The 18247-nt window shown below is 39.5% G+C and overlaps 1 protein-coding gene across 1 annotated transcript in view; it reads left to right on the top strand.

Moving 5' to 3' along the window:
* The window catches only part of ARSB (arylsulfatase B), a 146622-nt gene that overhangs the window by 28903 nt on the left and 99472 nt on the right, over window positions 1-18247 (top strand). The window contains exons 4-5 of the mRNA XM_036279204.1: window positions 4377-4567; window positions 10196-10403. Of these exons, the coding sequence (XP_036135097.1) occupies window positions 4377-4567; window positions 10196-10403 (399 nt within the window). The remainder of the gene's footprint in view (window positions 1-4376; window positions 4568-10195; window positions 10404-18247) is intronic.

Here is an 18247-nt window from a genome sequence, read left to right as displayed (position 1 = left end):
AGTCAGCACCACCATTGGGCCACTGTCTAATGCCACCTCCATAAACATGGCTCATGGTGGGCCTGACCCTGCAGGGAGGAAGTTACCTTTGCCAGGGTACTAAATGCCACGTTGGAGCCTTTGGAAAATGTGCTACCTTCACATCCCAGACCATTGCACTCTTAGAGATCCTTATTACCAAAGGGGTTACAGAAGGATTTTTTAAAAATTTTAGGCATAGCCCAATACAAGAATATGTTCTTCACAAAGGTGTGAAATATTTTTTCTCCCCGTGAGCTGTGTTCAAAGTTTTTTGTTTTTTGTATAGATGGCAGAGAAGACTTTTCCACTGGCATCCTGCTCCCCTTCTTGGAGATCTGTTTTAGAAATCACTGGATTGGGGAAGATAGATCAAAAATACAGTGGGAGGGAAAGTACAAATGGTAATAGGAAGGATAGTAAGAAATTATAAGTATTGTATGGACTTGGGAGCCCTGTAAAAACTAATGTGAAACCTAAAGTTTGTTTTAAAATGTGCCCTCTTGCCCTGGCCAGTTTGGCTCAGCGGTTAGAGCGTCGGCCTGCGGTCTGGAGAGACCCGGGTTCAGTTCCCGCTAAGGGCACGTACTTCGGTTGCAGTTTGTCCCCGGCCCTGGTTGGTTGTGCGGGTGGCAGCCGCTCGATGTGTCCCTTCACGTCGATGTTTCTCTCTCTCTCTCTCTCTTCCTCTCTCTCCCTCCCACTCTATCTGTACAAAAAGATGGAAGAATGTCCTCTGGTGAGGATAAAAAAAAATAAAAAAAAATAAAATGTGCCCTCTTGCCCTGGCCGGTTTTTCTCAGTGGTTAGTGCATCGGCCTGCGGTCCAGAGAGACCCGGGTTCAGTTCCCACTAAGGGCACGTATCTCGGTTGCAGTTTGTCCCCGGCCCTGCCTGGTTGGGTTGTGCGGGAGGCATGTCGATGTTTCTCTCTCTCTCTCTCTCTCTCTCTCTCTCTCTCTCTCTCTCTGTCTCTCCCTCCCTCCCTCTCTCTCCTTCTCCCTCTTCTTCTCCCTCCCACTCTATCTGAACAAAAAATGGAAAAATGTCCTCGGATGAGGATAAAAAATAAATAAATAAATAAATAAAATAAAATGTGCCCTCTTTAAATCTGTTATGAGCCATTGTAATTAACAACGTATTTATTTGGACAGTGGCTATCTATCTTTGTCAAGTTCTTTTTCATATTGCCCTCTCTGTCTAGCTATTTTGCTACCTACCTCCTGTTTTATATCTTCATTTATTTTCTTTTTTAAAAAATAGCTCTTTATTGCTTTTTTAGAGAGAAAAGTAGAAACATCAATGTGAGAGATACTTCAGTTGGCTGCCTCCTGCACCCCCCCGACTGGGGAGTGAGCCCGAAACCCGGGCATGTGCCCTGACCGGGAATTGAACCAGGACTTCGCAGTCCATGAGATGACGCTTAGTCCACTGAGCCACACTGGTTGGGCTCTTCATTTATTTTCAGCTTACCATATCCAAAAAGGAATACGTATTCAACATAAAACATTTACAGATAAACAATACAAAATTAGGGTGAATAGAAAATGATGGAATAGTTTCTTGGCACCAAATTAAAAAAAAAAAACACCACTGCATTGCTGTAGGTGGCCTTCACATTCAACTCTGAGATTTGAGATTTTTTTTTATGTCCAAAGCAAAAGAAAAAAAGGGTGTATAAGTCTGTAAGAGTCACATTATTTATAAGATAAATGGAAACCAGATGTTCAGGAAGAGTAAGGCATTTTCTGGCTCTTAGACCTGAGAGAAATTCCTCCTTTGGGAGAAGGTAAGGTGGAGGGCGTCCTCAAAGACATCATTTTAGTAATAAAGTGGTGGTTTTCTTACAGATGTTTCTTGAGGCATTTTCTTTTATTCAAGCTGGGGCCAGAGCACCAGAGTGCATTGTAGTAAAAGTGATTACATGGGGCCCAAACAATGCCGAGGAAGCACGTAGCTCTGTAGCGCTTGTTGGATCAGGATTAAAGTTGATCTGCAAGGACATCAGACATGAGGCCTTGTGTGCCCCACCTATCAGGGTTCTCTAACAGACGTCACTCATCAATCATGGCATTCTCTCTCCACAAACCTGGATAGATCCTGAGTATCCTTAAATGGCTGTTCAAAATCAAACTTGGATGTAAGACCTCTGTCATTTTGGAAATTCCAAAAGAAAAAACAGCCTGTACATCCTTTGAGCATTTTCAGTCAGGTGTTTGCTAAGATATGAGTCAGTACCTATACTGTGGCAAGAGGAAAAATTATGGATATTTAAAAATGTTAAAATTAAAAACCAAGTTGTATATTTAAAAATTTAGTTGAACAGAAAATGGAAATGATATGCAGGACCTAGATGAACAGATAGATACCTCACATTCCTATGGAGTGGAGACTTGCAGATAAGGAAGGCATAATGACATACAGCTGTTATCAAGGTTATGCCCTTGATGGTCTGTTAAAAAGCAGTCAGATGACTGTGGGGCTAGTTGCAAAACTCTGTGAATACACTACAAACCATTGACTTGTTCACTTTAAATGGGAGACTTGTATGGTATGTACATTATACCTCATTAACACTGTTAAATAGAGCAGTCGGAGATTTAGCTGTTCAAAAATATTTTCTCTTTTTTCCCAAAAAAACCCAGGCTGCCATCTTCTTTAGGCTCAGCATGTAAGTTCAGATTTGTGAATCACTGTTATGAGAAAGGCTCTGTGTGATTGTCACATGGATGCTTGGTGTCAGTTTGGTCAAGTGTGTGAATAAATAATTGTATTTCCGGAATCCTCCTATTTGTAATATCTTTTTTTGTAGTTCACCTTCTTTTAATCAAGTGTATTCTATGCATATTTTCTCCCAAATGATAAAAAGAGTTTACATTACAGATCACGAACCTGAAGTGATTTCCTCAAAGACTAATACCCAATAGTTATTAAAAACCCTAAAATGAGCCCCTGTGCAATGACCCCTCTGAGCACCATATAAGGGCTGAAGCTATTTTTTCATACATTTCTTTCTTTATTATATATTAATTAGCAAACACATTGAATTTCCCTTTCTGTTGTATAGGTAGGAGAAAAATTACCATTTAAAACATTATCTTAAGACGAAGGTATTGTATTCAAGACCTGGAATTTAGTGAATCATAGAAAAGGAGGAAATTAATTTAAAAAGGAATTGATTTATTATGTAAGGTGCTTTTAATTGTGATTATAGGAAACATTCAACTGGGGAAAGGGCTACGCTCTTTTTTTCATCCTCATTTTAAGGCTAATAAGCTCTAGTTTGTCAGAGATAGGTCAGCTTATTTATTTTTAATAGCTTTATCAAGGTGTAACTCACATACCGTACAATCCACCCAATTAAAGTTTATAATTAAATGATTTTTAATACATTCACAGGGTCGTGCCACTGTCATCATAGTTCACTTGTAGAACGTGTCCATCCCCTCCAGAGAAGCCCCATCCCCATTAGTAGTCACTCCCTGTTTTCCCCCAACCCCACCAGCCCGAGGCAACCACTAACCTACTTTCTGTCTCTAGTAGATTTGCCTGTTCTGGACATTTTATATAAGTGGTATCATGCAAGATGTGGTACATCTTATTTTTAATATTTTAGGAAAATATGGAACTTTTGCAGAAACAACTGTTTGTTGAGAAAACCTATTGTCTTCCATGGTTAAGTCTTACTTGTGGGATAGGCAGTTAATGCCATTTAAATTTGGGGTGAAATTTAGATCACCATAGGTAGAAAAGTCTAATCTTCGTGCCACATGTTAGTTTGATCATTTGGCCCTGTTGTCTAGAAATCCTGTTTGAAAAGGTTTGTGTCTTTCACCAGTGGGTGTCAGTATCTGACTAAAGATGATTCCTCCTAGAGCCACTTTTGTAAATAACCTTGAAGCCAGTCTCCCAAGGTCAATATCGACATTATTTGATTGCTGAATTCATTTCTGTGATCACCTCAGAATAAAAACTTGTAACAAATCACATTAACCATATACTACTTTAACTATTCGATAGCTTTAACAGATTAAGATGTTATCACCTTCACTGAATTTGAACACTGATTTTTTTTTTTAATGCATTTACTTGGAATCACTCACTTTGAGAGTTATATGATAGAATTTGTGTGCTAATGACTTGAGTGAAAAGTGGATTTGAATATTTTACAATAACACATTAATGCTGCCTGCAGGCAAATATAGAGACATTAAGAAATGGTGCTCTGATTAACCTTGTCATCCAGTTAGCCTTCTCATGGGTAATCAATTGCATTAGGCAATTAAATGCTGAAACATTAGTTTGTTTAACAAGTTTTATGCCATGCTTGCTACTTTCATCTCCCATTCTTGTTGTAGGATACCTCCTGGGTAGTGAAGACTACTATTCCCACGAGCGCTGTACATTTATCAACGCTCTCAATGCCACACGATGTGCTCTTGATTTTCGAGATGGTGAAGAAGTTGCAACAGGATATAAAAATATGTATTCCACAAACATATTTACCCAAAGGGCGACAGCCCTCATAACTAACCATCCACCTGAGAAGGTAAGTCTTACCTCTTTATTGATATCAAGATTGTGCTAAGAGAGCATCTCCTCAGATAAATGTAGGAAAAGGCCACTGTCGTGTAGGGGAAAATCTAATACATTCTAGAGGAATAATTTTCAAATTTTAGACTACAGCAGTATCAGCCTGGGAAGCTGGTTAAAAATAGAAATTTCTGGAACCCACCTCTAAGAGTCTGATCACTTATGTCGTTGTGAAACCCATATGTCAGCATTTTAAAGAAACTCCTCAAGGGTGATTCTGATGAAAGTGGTCCCTAGATTGCACTTTGAGAAATACTGTGTCCATAGTGTTTTAGTAGAAATACAGTTTTATTATTTGGTGTATTATGTGTATGTGCTATAAGTAATTAGTAAATGGGCATTTAAAAAAAATGATAGACTTATGTACAAGATGAGGTTTTATTATGGAAAACTTTCTGTTAAGAGATCAATAAACTTTAGGATCAGGGCAAGTCCTCTAACTTTGTATTCCTCTCCCACCCCCAAGATCATTTGTTATTCTAGTTTGCGTCCCCTAATTTTAAAATCAGCCACTCAACTTCTACCAAAAAAAAAAAAAAGAAGAAAAAATGCCTGCTTGGATTTAGATTTTGTTGACCCTATAGGTCTTGGGAAGAATGCTTGTCTTAGGAATATTGAGTCTTCCAGTCCGTAAACGTGGCATACTGATGCGCCTGTTCTTCACATTTATCATCCCGAAGCCATAGTGTATGTCATATGCTGGAATCTATTGACTTACCCATAGGTAAAACTAGAAGAGTTTGAATAGCCTTAAACATTTTTTTGTTAACCTAGAGTTAACCTCATGAGCTAAAGTTTAAGCTGAATTCTCTGGATTTAGCTTATATATGCCTTTAAAATCGGATCAAATATTGTGTTGTCAGATATCAAGCTCAAAATATGTCTTCATTAAGAACTGCATTAACATACCCATGAAATTAGTCCTTCAATAGGACCCTGACAGAGCTAATTACAGAATGTGCAGTGTTGTTGGTTCTTCCCATATCCTGCACTTTGCCTCCTTGACAATTACTGAAGGTCCTCAATGCAGATCACGATTTGGATTCCAGTTTGTGTACCTGTTAGACATGGTACCTGGCTGCTGCCTCCATTTTTGACATGGTGTCTTTATAGTTCTCCTTGCCGCCTCTGACTCAGGACTGGGAGTCTTCCCTGGTGTCTGTCCTCAGCTTTGCCCCACTTTTTATTATTGTGACATACTGATATCTCGGCTCAGCCATGCTTGCAGAGGAACATGGAAGAAACTGGAATATTCTCTCAAATATGCAGATTTTATTTTATTATTTTTAAAATTTTATTTTTTTATTGATTTTGAGAGAGAGAAAAAAAATCAACTTGTCAGTCCACTTATTTATGCATTCATTGGTCACTTCTTGTCTATGCCCTGACCAGGGATCAAACCCAAAACCTTGGCACATCGGGCTGACACTCTAACCAACTGAGCTACCCAGCCAGGGCTTAGACATGCACAGCTTTTTAAATCTAGAGTTATACCAATATTCAGACAGTTGGAAAGATAACTGCTAGATAATTGGCTTAAGTTCTCAGTATTCTTCTACATGTTTGGCATTTTGAATACAGCTAAAAACCCAAAGAACAGGCTAAGGTCTTAACAGAACCGGGTCCTTGTCCTGCCCTTTGAGGTATGCACCATTTTAGAGATAAGCAAACTGACTTGTTCAAGGTCACAGCTATTGGGAGTCAGAATCATATTTTAAACCCACACTGTTTGACTCCAGAGCTCAGTGCAGTCCCTGTTCACAGTTAATATCGACAAGCAGAGATTATGAGCCCCAGTGTATGATTCATCCTGACCGTATATTGGGATCATCTGGAAAACTTGTAAGAAATACCAATTCCCAATATTGTGGTTTATCAGTCTGGGTGGGGCCCTGTCATTGGTATTTAATCACCCCTCCTCCCCCACCTCCCACCAGTGATTCTGGTATGCAGTCACTGTAGACCCTCCTCAAACACAGATTAGAAGCAGAAGCCAACTGCCTTGTCCAGGGTCACAATATAATCATGTAACTATAATATGCTGCCCATAAAAATTAGTTCCCATCAAGGAACAATAGAATATTCTCTCCCAGTGTGCATAACTTGAAGCAGATAAGAGAAAGCAGCTGGGATGAAATAGTCTGTGTGGGTGGGCTGCCTGCACTGGTGCAGTGTGGAAAGCATGGGACTGAGGGAAACTGTAGGCCCAGAGCTCACAGGCCATCCACACCAGTGCTGTCCGCTTGGTGCTGCTCAGAGATAACCTGGCGGGACTGACAGATGAGCGGGTGGTCATTTTCTACCATGTCTGAAATACTCTGAAGCAGTATCCAGCATTCCCAACATCCTCAAAGTAAAGTTTCAAGCATAGACATAAATAAATGAATGAGTCAGTAGCTGAGTGATACCCCAGAAAGTTCCTTTAAAACAGTAAATGCAGATGTTTACATGTTCAGGTCCCAGTAAAATGAGGTATCACCCCCAGTTTCAGGAGCTGCATTTTATCCCAGTGTTGAATCTTTTTCTTCCTCTGTTTTGGTCGTTTTTAAATTGAATTTATTGGGGTGACATTGCTTAGTAAAGTCATATAGGTTTCAGGGGTGCAGTTTTATAATACATCATCTGTACACTGTTCACCACCCCAAGTCAAGTCTCCTTCCATCTCCATTTATTCCCCCTGTACTTTCTTCTACCTCCCCCGACCCTGAGTCTTATTCTGTGCTAATTTCTCAAGCGCTGTATATAGGTTGTAGCATAGGCGACTTGTTCTCGGATGTAAATCATTAAAGAAATTTACACAAATCCACAAGCTAAAAATGTCCCTATTTTAAAGAGCACTCAAGGGGCAAAAAGCATATGGAGCTGTTTTGTAACAAGAGTACAGCTGATGCTGGACTCGGGGACACCCTGCTAATAACCACTGTGTGTGTTGGGAAGCGACGTCCTTTCTCCTTTTCTACGGGATAATTCCCGTTGTGCTAACACTACAATGTGAAAGTAACATACTCATAAAATATCTTTTGGTTAAAAATAGCCCCCTCAACACTTTGCAGCAAACAAATAAATGTTTTCTCACATATCTAATCTACTAAAAGCTTCTTAAAGCAAATGCAGCTTTCTTGTGGTAAACCCTTACTTTCCCTGTCACGATTTGGAAAAGAATGTCTTATTTTGGAAGTCAAAGATAGAATAACAATTTAAAAACATATAATATGCTTTGTTTTTTAAAATTGATCCTTTAAATTAGGAAAATATACTAAAAAAATGAAAAAAAGACTTTCTTTTTCACTGAGATTAGTTTCTTAGCACAGTGAGGATATTTAGAGTATAAAAACAGTCATAAAGAGAAAAGGAAATGAACCCCTAGCATCTTATTCATATGCTAATAACATTAAATAGTAATGCCACATGAAACATTTGGTCATGCTTCACATCTAGGGTTCCATGATCTAGTCCTAAGACCTGAGAGGGTACGGCTGGGGTTGTGCGAAGGCGGCAGCTCTCTGGGTTGGTCAGAGCAGGATCTGGACCTGAGAGAGATCAGGGTTCAGCATAAACCGGAGGTCCTTTCCTTTCCTTTTTCCTTTCTTGTATATGCCCCTAGTGGGAACCGAACCCGGGACTCTCTGGTCCACAGGCCGAGGCTCCAACCGCTGAGCCAAACCGGCCAGGGCGTTAAAAAAGGTGTTTCTAACTGCCAAAGGTCTTAACTACAAATAACCTTTGGGTGTCTATTTGCTTTCTATACTTGTATGCTCCTGGCTCTATCAAAGGGATATAGAATAGATCATTTAAAACAATGTATCAACAATGAAGAATGAAATATGAGACACCCACCCCCAGTCTGCTTTCTAACTTTTTCCCATTGGTTTATGAGATTTAAGTTCCTCAAATACTTTCACAGAATTATATATTTATTCTTGGGTTGAACTAGTTGTCTTTTTGAGAGTTTTCAACTCATTAAAGAATTTTGTAGAAGCACAAAGAAGAGAGTGCCTTCAGAAAGGCTCATTAAAAGGAGAGGCTGACGGAATACCACTAATGTTAGATGCTATAAACTGGTGTAAAATAGAACTAATGTATCACACTCCTTAGTTTCCAGGAATTAAATTGGCCTTATGTTTGGTCCTGGATCAAAGACTAACAAGGCAAGGTATTCACTTGTTTTCGCATAAAAACATCAAAAATTCCTAACCCTCTCCTAAAAGGTGTGAAATTATTTTTCAGTTAAAGCATCTATTGGTACATATCCACACTCTAATAGTGGGGTTTCCAATAGGAAATTGCTCTGTAGTTAATATGAACTTGGGCAGTCATGTAACCTTTGTAAGCCTCCGTTAACTTATCATAAAATGAATGTAACATAGGGTGGTTCTGAGTTTTAAATGAGATGGAATATATAAATCTCTATAGTATCTAATATATAGACATTTAATATATGGTTGTTATGATTGATACTATTGTTATTTGTGGATCAAAGCCTTCTAGGCCATTTTAGAACTCAAGCTTTTATTTTTAATTTTTTGTCTTTTGTTACATTTTTAACATCTTTATTGAGACATAATTCACATACCATAAAATTCAGCCATTTAAAGTATACAATTCAAAAGTAAATTCAGAGTTATGCAACCTTCACAGTCTAAGTTTAAAACATTTTTATCACCACAAAAAGAAACTTTGTGCCTATTAGCGGTCACTCACCGTTCCTCTCCCAACTCCCTACAGTTCCAGGCAATGTGCTTTTTGTATCCAGAGATTTATTAGCCTCGCTGGACATTTCATATGAATGGAATCATACTTTATGTGGTCTTTTGTGACTGGCTTCTTTCGCTTAGCATGAGGTTTTCAAGGTTCATCTATGTTGTAGCATGTGTTAGTATGTCCTTCCTTTTTACGCCTGATAATATTCCTTCTGTTGCTGTATATTGCTGAAAATATACCACATTTTGTTTACTTGTTCATTAACTGGTGGAAATTTGGGTTGTTTCCAAAAATACTACCCCTATGAACATTCATGTTCAGGTTTTTGTGTGGACATAAGCTTTTATTTTCTAGGAATGGAAATGCTGGGTCACATGGTCACTCTATGTTTAACAATTTCAAGACTGCCAAATTGATTTTTAAACTCCATTTTTACATTCCCACCAGCAATGAATAAATGTTGTAATTTCTTCTCTACATTCTCACCCACGCTTTTTATTTTCTGGTGTTTGTATTATAAACTCTCAGTGGGTGTGAAGTGGAATCTCAAAATGGTTTTGATTTGTGTTCCCTTAACGACTAATGATGTTGAGCATCTTTTCAATTGCTTATTGGCCATTTGTATATATTCTTTAGAGAAATGTCTAATCAAATTATTTGCCCATTTTGTAATTGGGTAAATTGTCTTTTATTATTGAGTTGTAAGAGTTCTTTATATATTCTCGATGCAAGTCCCTTATCAGGTACATGTATGATTTACAAGTACTTTCAACCCCTTCTGTGGGTTGTCTTGATAGTACTTTTATTAACTGTTAAATCTAGACTTCTGTGTATTTAACGCTTTCATGCCCTCTTGACTAATTTGCACAAATTCTCTTCCCAGCCTCTATTTCTCTACCTTGCTCTCCAGTCTGTCCATGAGCCCCTTCAGGTCCCTGAGGAATACCTGAAGCCATATGACTTTATCCAAGATAGGAACAGGCAACATTATGCAGGAATGGTGTCCCTTATGGATGAAGCAGTGGGAAATGTCACCGCAGCCTTAAAAAGCCGTGGGCTCTGGAATAACACAGTGTTCATCTTCTCCACAGGTAAGCCTGTCAGTAGGAAAATCATCTCTTGGCAAAGCTTAGGACATGGTATTTGATAAATGGAGTGAAGACAAAGTGGAGCATTTAGCAGTTCCTTGTTAAAATAAATGTTAACTGCAAGAGTGAAGACATGATCATGATGGATAGAAAGATGTGTCTAAGGAAAAAGAAATATGGGCTTCCCCATCTTTCTTCAAATATTAAAATATTCTGGTAGTATGCTTGAAAACAAGCACTTTTTGAGTATGAGTGGACATCACTCATGCACAGGGCAGCTGGGCACTGAATCCTTGGACTGGCTTGTTCTCAGCAATCTCTACAGCCCAGGCTCTGTCAGTAGGACTTCTGCTGACCACAGAGGTCTCTATATCAATGCAAAGAGACAGATTGTGATGTTATGAAGACAGGTAAGAAATGGAGCCATTTAAATCGAGGCTAGAGCCTCCAAGTATAGATATTTTTATATTAAAATTTTCTGACAATAAAAGTTATATACATTTTGGTTATAGGAAAAAAACAAGAAGAAGAAGGAAGAAGAAATTTTTTGAAAATAGTTTTTGTTATGGCGATGTCATTCTGACTTCTAACCTGTTATATATGTGATTCCTACCCCTCCTCATTAGACATAGTTTTCTATAATTTCCCCAGGGATGTACTTGGGTATAGATCTTGGTGTATTCGTTATGCAGAATACTCAGAAAGTACTTTCTATCTGAAAATGCAGATTGTTTTTTATGGGAAATTTTCTTGTATTATTTATTTCAGAATTGTTTGGCCCTCCACCCCGCCTTTCTCTTAGTCTGCCTTCACAAAACTCCTGTTATTTGGATATTGGATTAATCCTCTAATTTTCTCTTTCCTTTTTTTTTAACTCTCCTGTATTTTTTTTCTTCTACTTGGGAAATTTTTTTCTTACTATTTTGTAACCATTCTATTGAATTCATTGTAACTACCATAGTTTTTAATTATCAAGAACTCTTTCTTGTTTTCTGAAAATTCTTTTTTTGTGAATGTTTTTACTTTATGGATATAATTAATAATTTATTTCTCCAAAGCCTATGCTCTTAACTATTATATATATATATATATACACACACACACACATACACATACCATATATATGTGGTGTGTGTATACATACATATATTTTTAGGTTTGCTTATACTCTCAACATTGTCTCTCTTCTAAGGTTGTTTGTGTCTTTGTTTTGGTCTGCCTTTCATGAGGGAGGCTTTCTCAGATACCTAGTGTTCCTTGGCTACAACCTGATAATTTAGCTGGCAACTCCCAGAGTTTGTAACCTAGTGCGTTTTACTGTAAAGTGACTGGGTAAGGGTGTGAAATGGCATGTCGAGGAGTTCATCTGGTTATTGTACTCATAGTTTTTTTTGTTTTTAAGGGTTGCTTTGTTATGCTTTCATCAGACATGATTATTGAATGTAGCATTTACTGTGGACTTACTATTTGCAGGACATAGTTCTAAGTGCTTTACATGAATTCATTCAGTCAATCCTCACAATAATTCTCTTGCAGATGTGAGAACCGAAGCCCAAAGAGGCTAACTTGCCCAAGACCACACAGCCAGGCAGAGCCAGGCATCAGCCTTCCTGGCCCCACTAATCTCCTGCCTCTGGGGTGAGGCAAATGATGGTGTGGCTGTTCTTATTGGACCTCCTGATACAGCAGAGCTTCCCGCAGGGTGTGCTGCCATACCGATCCATACAGGAGCCTGGGCGGGCCAGGGATAGGCCCCTCAGCAGCCTTGTTCAGCTGCTTTACTGCTATGCATGTACTATAATTTTCTAAGTATGCCTTATTATGGAAAGGGTTGCTATAACATTTGCTTTTCCCCAAAAATTTGCTCTTCAGAAAGGAAGGAGATATCTTATACACGCGTCCTTATAAGATCTCTCATATTCTGAGAGTTTCTCAATTGACTTTATGTTGAACAGCCTGGTAAAGCACTTTGATCATTGTTGGTATTGAATGTTTAGAGAGGTCACTCACTAAAAGAATCTATAACAAAAGGCCAAGAGATTTATACTGATTTAGTAATTATTCCTGGGAAATGATCTCACAATTATAAGAATTGGAAGTGATAAGTTTATAAAACCACCTTTATTGTAGAGATCACAATGGTACAATTTAAAGATAAATGATTTCCTGAAACAAAAGTATGTATGTCTTAATGTATCATATACAGACTGAAAGGTGCTGAGACAGAAGAGAAGATGGTAGCTCTGGGAAACTGTAAATATCCCAGAGTGGTTTCTATGGTGACAGATATTGATATCAAGCAGGCACCGGAAGAGGTGGAATAAAATTTTTTTGTGATATGTGAAAGTGTGGAAAGCAATATTTTAAGATCTTTAATTATATGATTTCAAATGTGTATACATAACTATTTATTTATTTTTATCCTCACCCAAGAATATTTTTCTACTTTTGTTCAGATAGAGTGGGAGGGAGAGAGAGAAACATTGATGTGAAAGGGACACATTGAGTGGTTGCCTCCCGTACAACCCCAACCAGGGCCGAGGACGAATTGCAACTGAGGTACATGCCCTTGACTGGACTCTAACTCATGACTCATTGGTTCGTGGGCCAACACTCTAACTGCTGAGCCAAACTGGCCAGGGCTACAGAACTACTTTAAATAGATAGTTGACTATTTCATGCACATCCATATTATATTTATTCAAGTCAGCAGAAATAAATTTTGGAGCTTTTCACTAAGAAAATGGGGATTACCTTATAATAAGGTTGTCTCATATTCTGACACTATGATATATTAATGGATATATTAGTCTTGGGCCATGTTTGCTTTGTTGGGCTAAATCCAACATAATGTATATGCATTTTTATTATTTTGCTGAATTTAATTTGCTAGAGGTTTATTTAGGATTTTTGTATCAATTCAGAAGTGAAAAGTAGGGTTAGTGGCTTTTTTTCCCTCTCTGTCAGAGTTTGTTGTCTTGGTTATATTCATTTAATGAAATAGTTTGGATGTTTTTTCCATTTTTTCTATGCTCTGGAACAGTTTACAGGTTGTTTGAAAGATCTCTCTGGTTAAACTGGTCATTGAAACCTATTTGGGGGGCTTGTTGTTTTTTAATTATCTCCATAGTTTAGATTTCTTGCTGAATTATATCTATGTGTGGGTCTTTAAAATATTTTAAAATTAATTTTGCCTGAAATATAGTGAGTCCTTTGATCTGCATGCTGAGATTAGTTTTCACTCCAGGAAGTTTTCCTTGTACATATTTTAGCTTATTGCTTTTGTTCTGCTTGATTTATTTCTCAAAAATGTCTTTAATTAGTAGCTTGAATTGCTGACTTGGCATTTCTCTCATTTCAGTGTTTTCTCCTTTTTCTCAGTCTTCTGGGTCCAGCTCCTCTGCATTGCCAGTGGGACATTTCCGCAGTTTTAATTCTGCTCTTCACTATCTCCAATGTAGATTACTGACTTTGTTTTCAGTTTCTTTGCCATTCTTTGTTTGCCTCAGTCAGTTCACTTTTCTCCTAAGCTGGTTAGTAATAATAATAGCTACCCGTTACTTAAAGGTTACTCCATGCCCGGGTCCTGTTCTGGTGCTTTTCCTGGACTTTCTCATTGCTGGTCATGTTTTAGCATTAAAGCTCAATGTAACCTTGTGGAATAGGTTTCTTTATCCCCATTTTATAAATGAAGAAATCAAAATTAAGGAGGTTAAGCCCTGGCCAGTTTGGCTCAGCGGTTAGAGCGTCGGCCTGCGGTCCGGAGAGACCCGGGTTCGGTTCCCGCTAAGGGCACGTACTTCGGTTGCAGTTTGTCCCCGGCCCTGGTTGGTCGATGTGTCCCTTCACGTCGATGTTTCTCCTCTCCCTTCCTCTCTCTCCCTCCCTCTCTATCTGTACAAAAAATGGAAAAATAGCCTCGGGTGAGGATAAAAAAAAAAAAAAAATTAAGGAGGTTAAGTGATTTTCCCACAGCCATTGCTACAGTCTGAATGTTGTTCACCCCAAATTCACGTTAGAATACGAATACCCAATGCGATGGCGTCAGAAGGTAGAGCCCTCATGAATGAGATTAGTGCTTTTATAAGAGAGACCCCAGAAGGATCCCCAGCTCAGCCCTTTCCAGGTGAGGACACAGGGAGAAGGCACTGGCAATGAACCAGGAAGAGGGTCCTCACCAAGAGACAATCAGGCTGGTCTTGGTCTTAGACTTCTCAGCCTCCAGAACTATGAGAACTAAACTGCTATTGTCTATATGCCACCCAGTCTGCGGTATTTTGTTATAGCAGCCTGAATGGATGAAGAGAACTACTCATCTAACAAATGGAGGAGCCAGAATTCAAACCCAGATCTTGAGGTCAGTACCTGTTGAGGTCAACCCTAATCAGTTGTGCTTTCACTTGTCATCCTTTTCTTTTACCTCATCCCCTTGTCTGCTTTTGGCTTTCTACACTTCTGTTCATAGAACCCATGCTTTTCCTGAATAGAACTTTTCTAAAGTCTTAGCTTCTGTAGTAAATCGTTACCAGCTATATTCTCTTACTCTGAGGATAGCAGTGAAGGATCTGGCCACACAGTGTGCATGGTCATCTCTTGGCCTATGCTCACCGTTTCCTGGGTAATCCCTTCTCAGATCTATAGCTTGGGGTCAGGTTGAGGCACTCCGCTCACTCAGTTCCCAGTGGCCTGTAGGCATTGAGTTTCCCATACTCTGCCAAACCTGATGACCTGCTTTTGGCTCTTTGGGCTGCCCAGTTCTTTGACATGCTAAAACAGTTCTAACATGCACAGCCTCAGGTTCATTAGGTATAGAAGGCAAGTTGGCCAATTTTCATTCATTCACACAGTCTCTCATTGCAGAAAGATAAATAGGACAGAGTTCCAGTCCTTAGGAAACTCGTAGTCTAGTGAGGCAGACAAGTGAATGCATTATTATGATGTGGTGGAAGAGTGTTTGGATGCAGCCCAGGGTGCTGTGTGCACATGGTAGGAGCGCCTATCAGAGCCTGGGGTTCTGGGGAGCCTTTCTGCGAGTTCAAGTCTGGAGGTGAGATGGTCAGATAAACGGTGTGCAGGTGGGAAAGAGATTGGGCACCGTTCTCAGCTGTGAGAGATGAACGTGAAAAGGGCAGAGCAGAGAGCAGTCAGGTAGGAGATTCAGCAGGGCTGGCACCCAGAGAGCAAGGTGGGGAATGGTGAGACCCGCGGCTGGAGAACGCGACTAAGAGCTGGCTCAGAAAGGAGTTAGAAGGTGCTCTGAAGGCGCTGGGGACATCCTGAAAGGTTTCAAGTGGGATCAGATTTTCCTTTTAGCATTAGTGTGGAGGATGGTTGGAGACGGGCTGCCTTTTTAGGAGGTGGCGGCAGTCAGAAGGGATAGGAGGGTAAGGAGGGCCTGAACAAAGGCAGAGAGAAAGGCGATGGACATGAAAGGACAGATTTAAGAAGTATGTAGGAAAGAGTAGACCAGTTGATCTCGAAGAGTTCTTGTTACAAGGAAAGTTGATGGTGGTGTAATTCTTTGCTTTCAGAACTTTCATCAGGGCTGGTGACAGCCTTTGATGGAACCACCCTTTCTGTTGGCATTGGGGTACATTTACAGAGAGCTGGGAAGAGTTGGCCTGTGGCCAGAATGCCCATGGAGTCCACAGAGCAGTAGACCCACAGTCCCTCTGGGACTGGGGCGGGTCCACAGCAGTACCGGGAAATGTGCAGACATGGTTTTGGTTGTGACAGCGTCTTGAGGGTGAAGTCATTTGAGGGAAAGACATCTGCAGTGCTCGGGCCAGCCCTGCACAGTGGAGACATGTCCTGCTCTGAGGGTCAGTAGTCCACTGAGGAACAGTGACTGGACCTGTGCAATAGCACATTTTTACTGGAACCAATAGAGCCATTTATTACAGAGCCTAAACTTTTAACATTGATTATCTGAGCTTTCACAAAATTATATGCAGGTTAATATCTTAAACAGAGCAATAAAGAGTCTTAACTAATTTCTCTAAATCTTATGTCCCCTTCTCCCTTATATATGGAATTCCCTTAAAAACTGGTACTGGAGAACTTCATGGTTTTAGATGTACTTATGCAATTGGCAGACTTATTAAAATATTATAGAAATTCTGTGCCTAAAACAAAGCAATTTGATTGCTGGCACACCAGTCTCACTAGGTTTTTCAAGCACTTAAATGGATTTCTGACAAAACTAAAGAAGACTTATTAAGTGAATAAATTGTATAGTGTGTCCACACTGTCTTTCTCTTTGCAATTTCTCCTTTATTTACCATCTACCATTGGGGGAAGTAACAACACATGGTTCAAAATTATGAGACCAGCTCGACCAGTGTTGCTCAGTGGTTGAGCACTGACCCATGCACCAAGAGGTCACCAGTTTGATTCCCGGTCAGGGCACATGCCCAGGTTGTGGGCCCGATCCCTGGTGGGGGGCATGCAGAAGGCGGCCAGTTGATGTTCTCTCTCATCGATGTTTCTTTCTCTCTCTCCCTCTCCTTTTCTCTCTCTCTAAAATCAGTAAAGAAGAAAAAATAATAAAAAACAACAACAACAACAAAAAAACTATGAGACCATCTTTTTTCCTAGCTGGAAGTCAGTTCATTTCACCTCTAATTTTTCTACATTAATGTTCATGCTGAAAGCATATTGGATCCCTTTAAAATTTATTAATAGGTAGTAATGCATACAGATTTGTTTGTTCTTTTATTAAAAATAATAATGACCAATACATTTTAAAGGTCCCAGAACAGTCTTGCACTTGCATTCTCTGCCACTGGCCATTGACTCCACAATCCCAGAGTCTAAGGCAACAATCCTTCTCAATCCCTATGCTTATCAAGACCTTCAGTGTTTTATTATATTGCTTATTGCATGTGTGCTATAATATAATACCATATTTGTGACATTATGACATTTTTAGCATGAGAAGCATGACATAATCCTTATTTTCACACCTTCTATAAGATGTGGCCTCTCCGTGAGTTTATAATTAATGAAAGGTACATATTGAACTGAGCATATTTATTGACTAAATTGCAAGAAGCTTTCCAGTGGTTTGGGCTGGCTTTCTTCGCTTGTTTTGCATTCCATTTTAAAGGTCACACTTAGGATGAATCCATTTCTTATATTGAACATTCCCCTTAGGATTCATTGGAGCCAACATTTCAAGGTGAGAGGAACATTAGTTTGGATAGCTGCTCTGGAGAAGGAAGGAAGGTGAAAAGTAGATTCTGTGTAGAAATAATCCCGTGGGAGCCATGGTCACAGCCAAAGGAAGGGGCTGAAATACAGTTGGGTTGCCACCGCTGTAGGTCCAAGTGCATTGTAGGCAGCTGGAGAGCAGAGGAGGGAACTGAATGGCTTAGGGATCAGTCGTTTAGGAATAAGCAAAAGTAGATTGTGTTTCAGGATTTTTGGTCTGAAATTTCAAAAACCAGTATCATTAACGATAGATAGAAGATACACATTTAAGTTTCAAAGACACTAATTAGCCACTGAAAAACAAAAGCTGTGTATTGTGTATACTCATATCTTCAAAAATGTAAAAATAGGAATTTACTCTCTAGTAGTTTTTTCAAGAAAAAAAAAAAAAGAGTGGCTACATTTTAACTGCCGAAGAGCCCAAGCAGTGCCGTCCTCCCCCGTTTACACTCCACGCGTGGGGTTCTCCTTGAGGCGGTGCTGACTGCTTTTTTATGAAGCAGGGCATTTGCTCAAAAATTAGTTGCAGGACTCGCTTTTGCTGGCGTTCTGTCTCAAATTCCTCTCCACTTTGGGTTTCTCCACCGGCTGCTGTGGTTTTCTGACTTGATCTGAGCCCTTGCTTTGTCAGCGGA

The sequence above is a fragment of the Molossus molossus genome, unplaced genomic scaffold (genome assembly GCF_014108415.1).
Source record: "Molossus molossus isolate mMolMol1 unplaced genomic scaffold, mMolMol1.p scaffold_m16_p_3, whole genome shotgun sequence".
Taxonomy (NCBI): domain Eukaryota; kingdom Metazoa; phylum Chordata; class Mammalia; order Chiroptera; family Molossidae; genus Molossus; species Molossus molossus.
The sequence above is the reverse complement of the archived record's forward strand: the minus strand, read 5'-3'. Positions and strand labels throughout refer to the sequence as shown.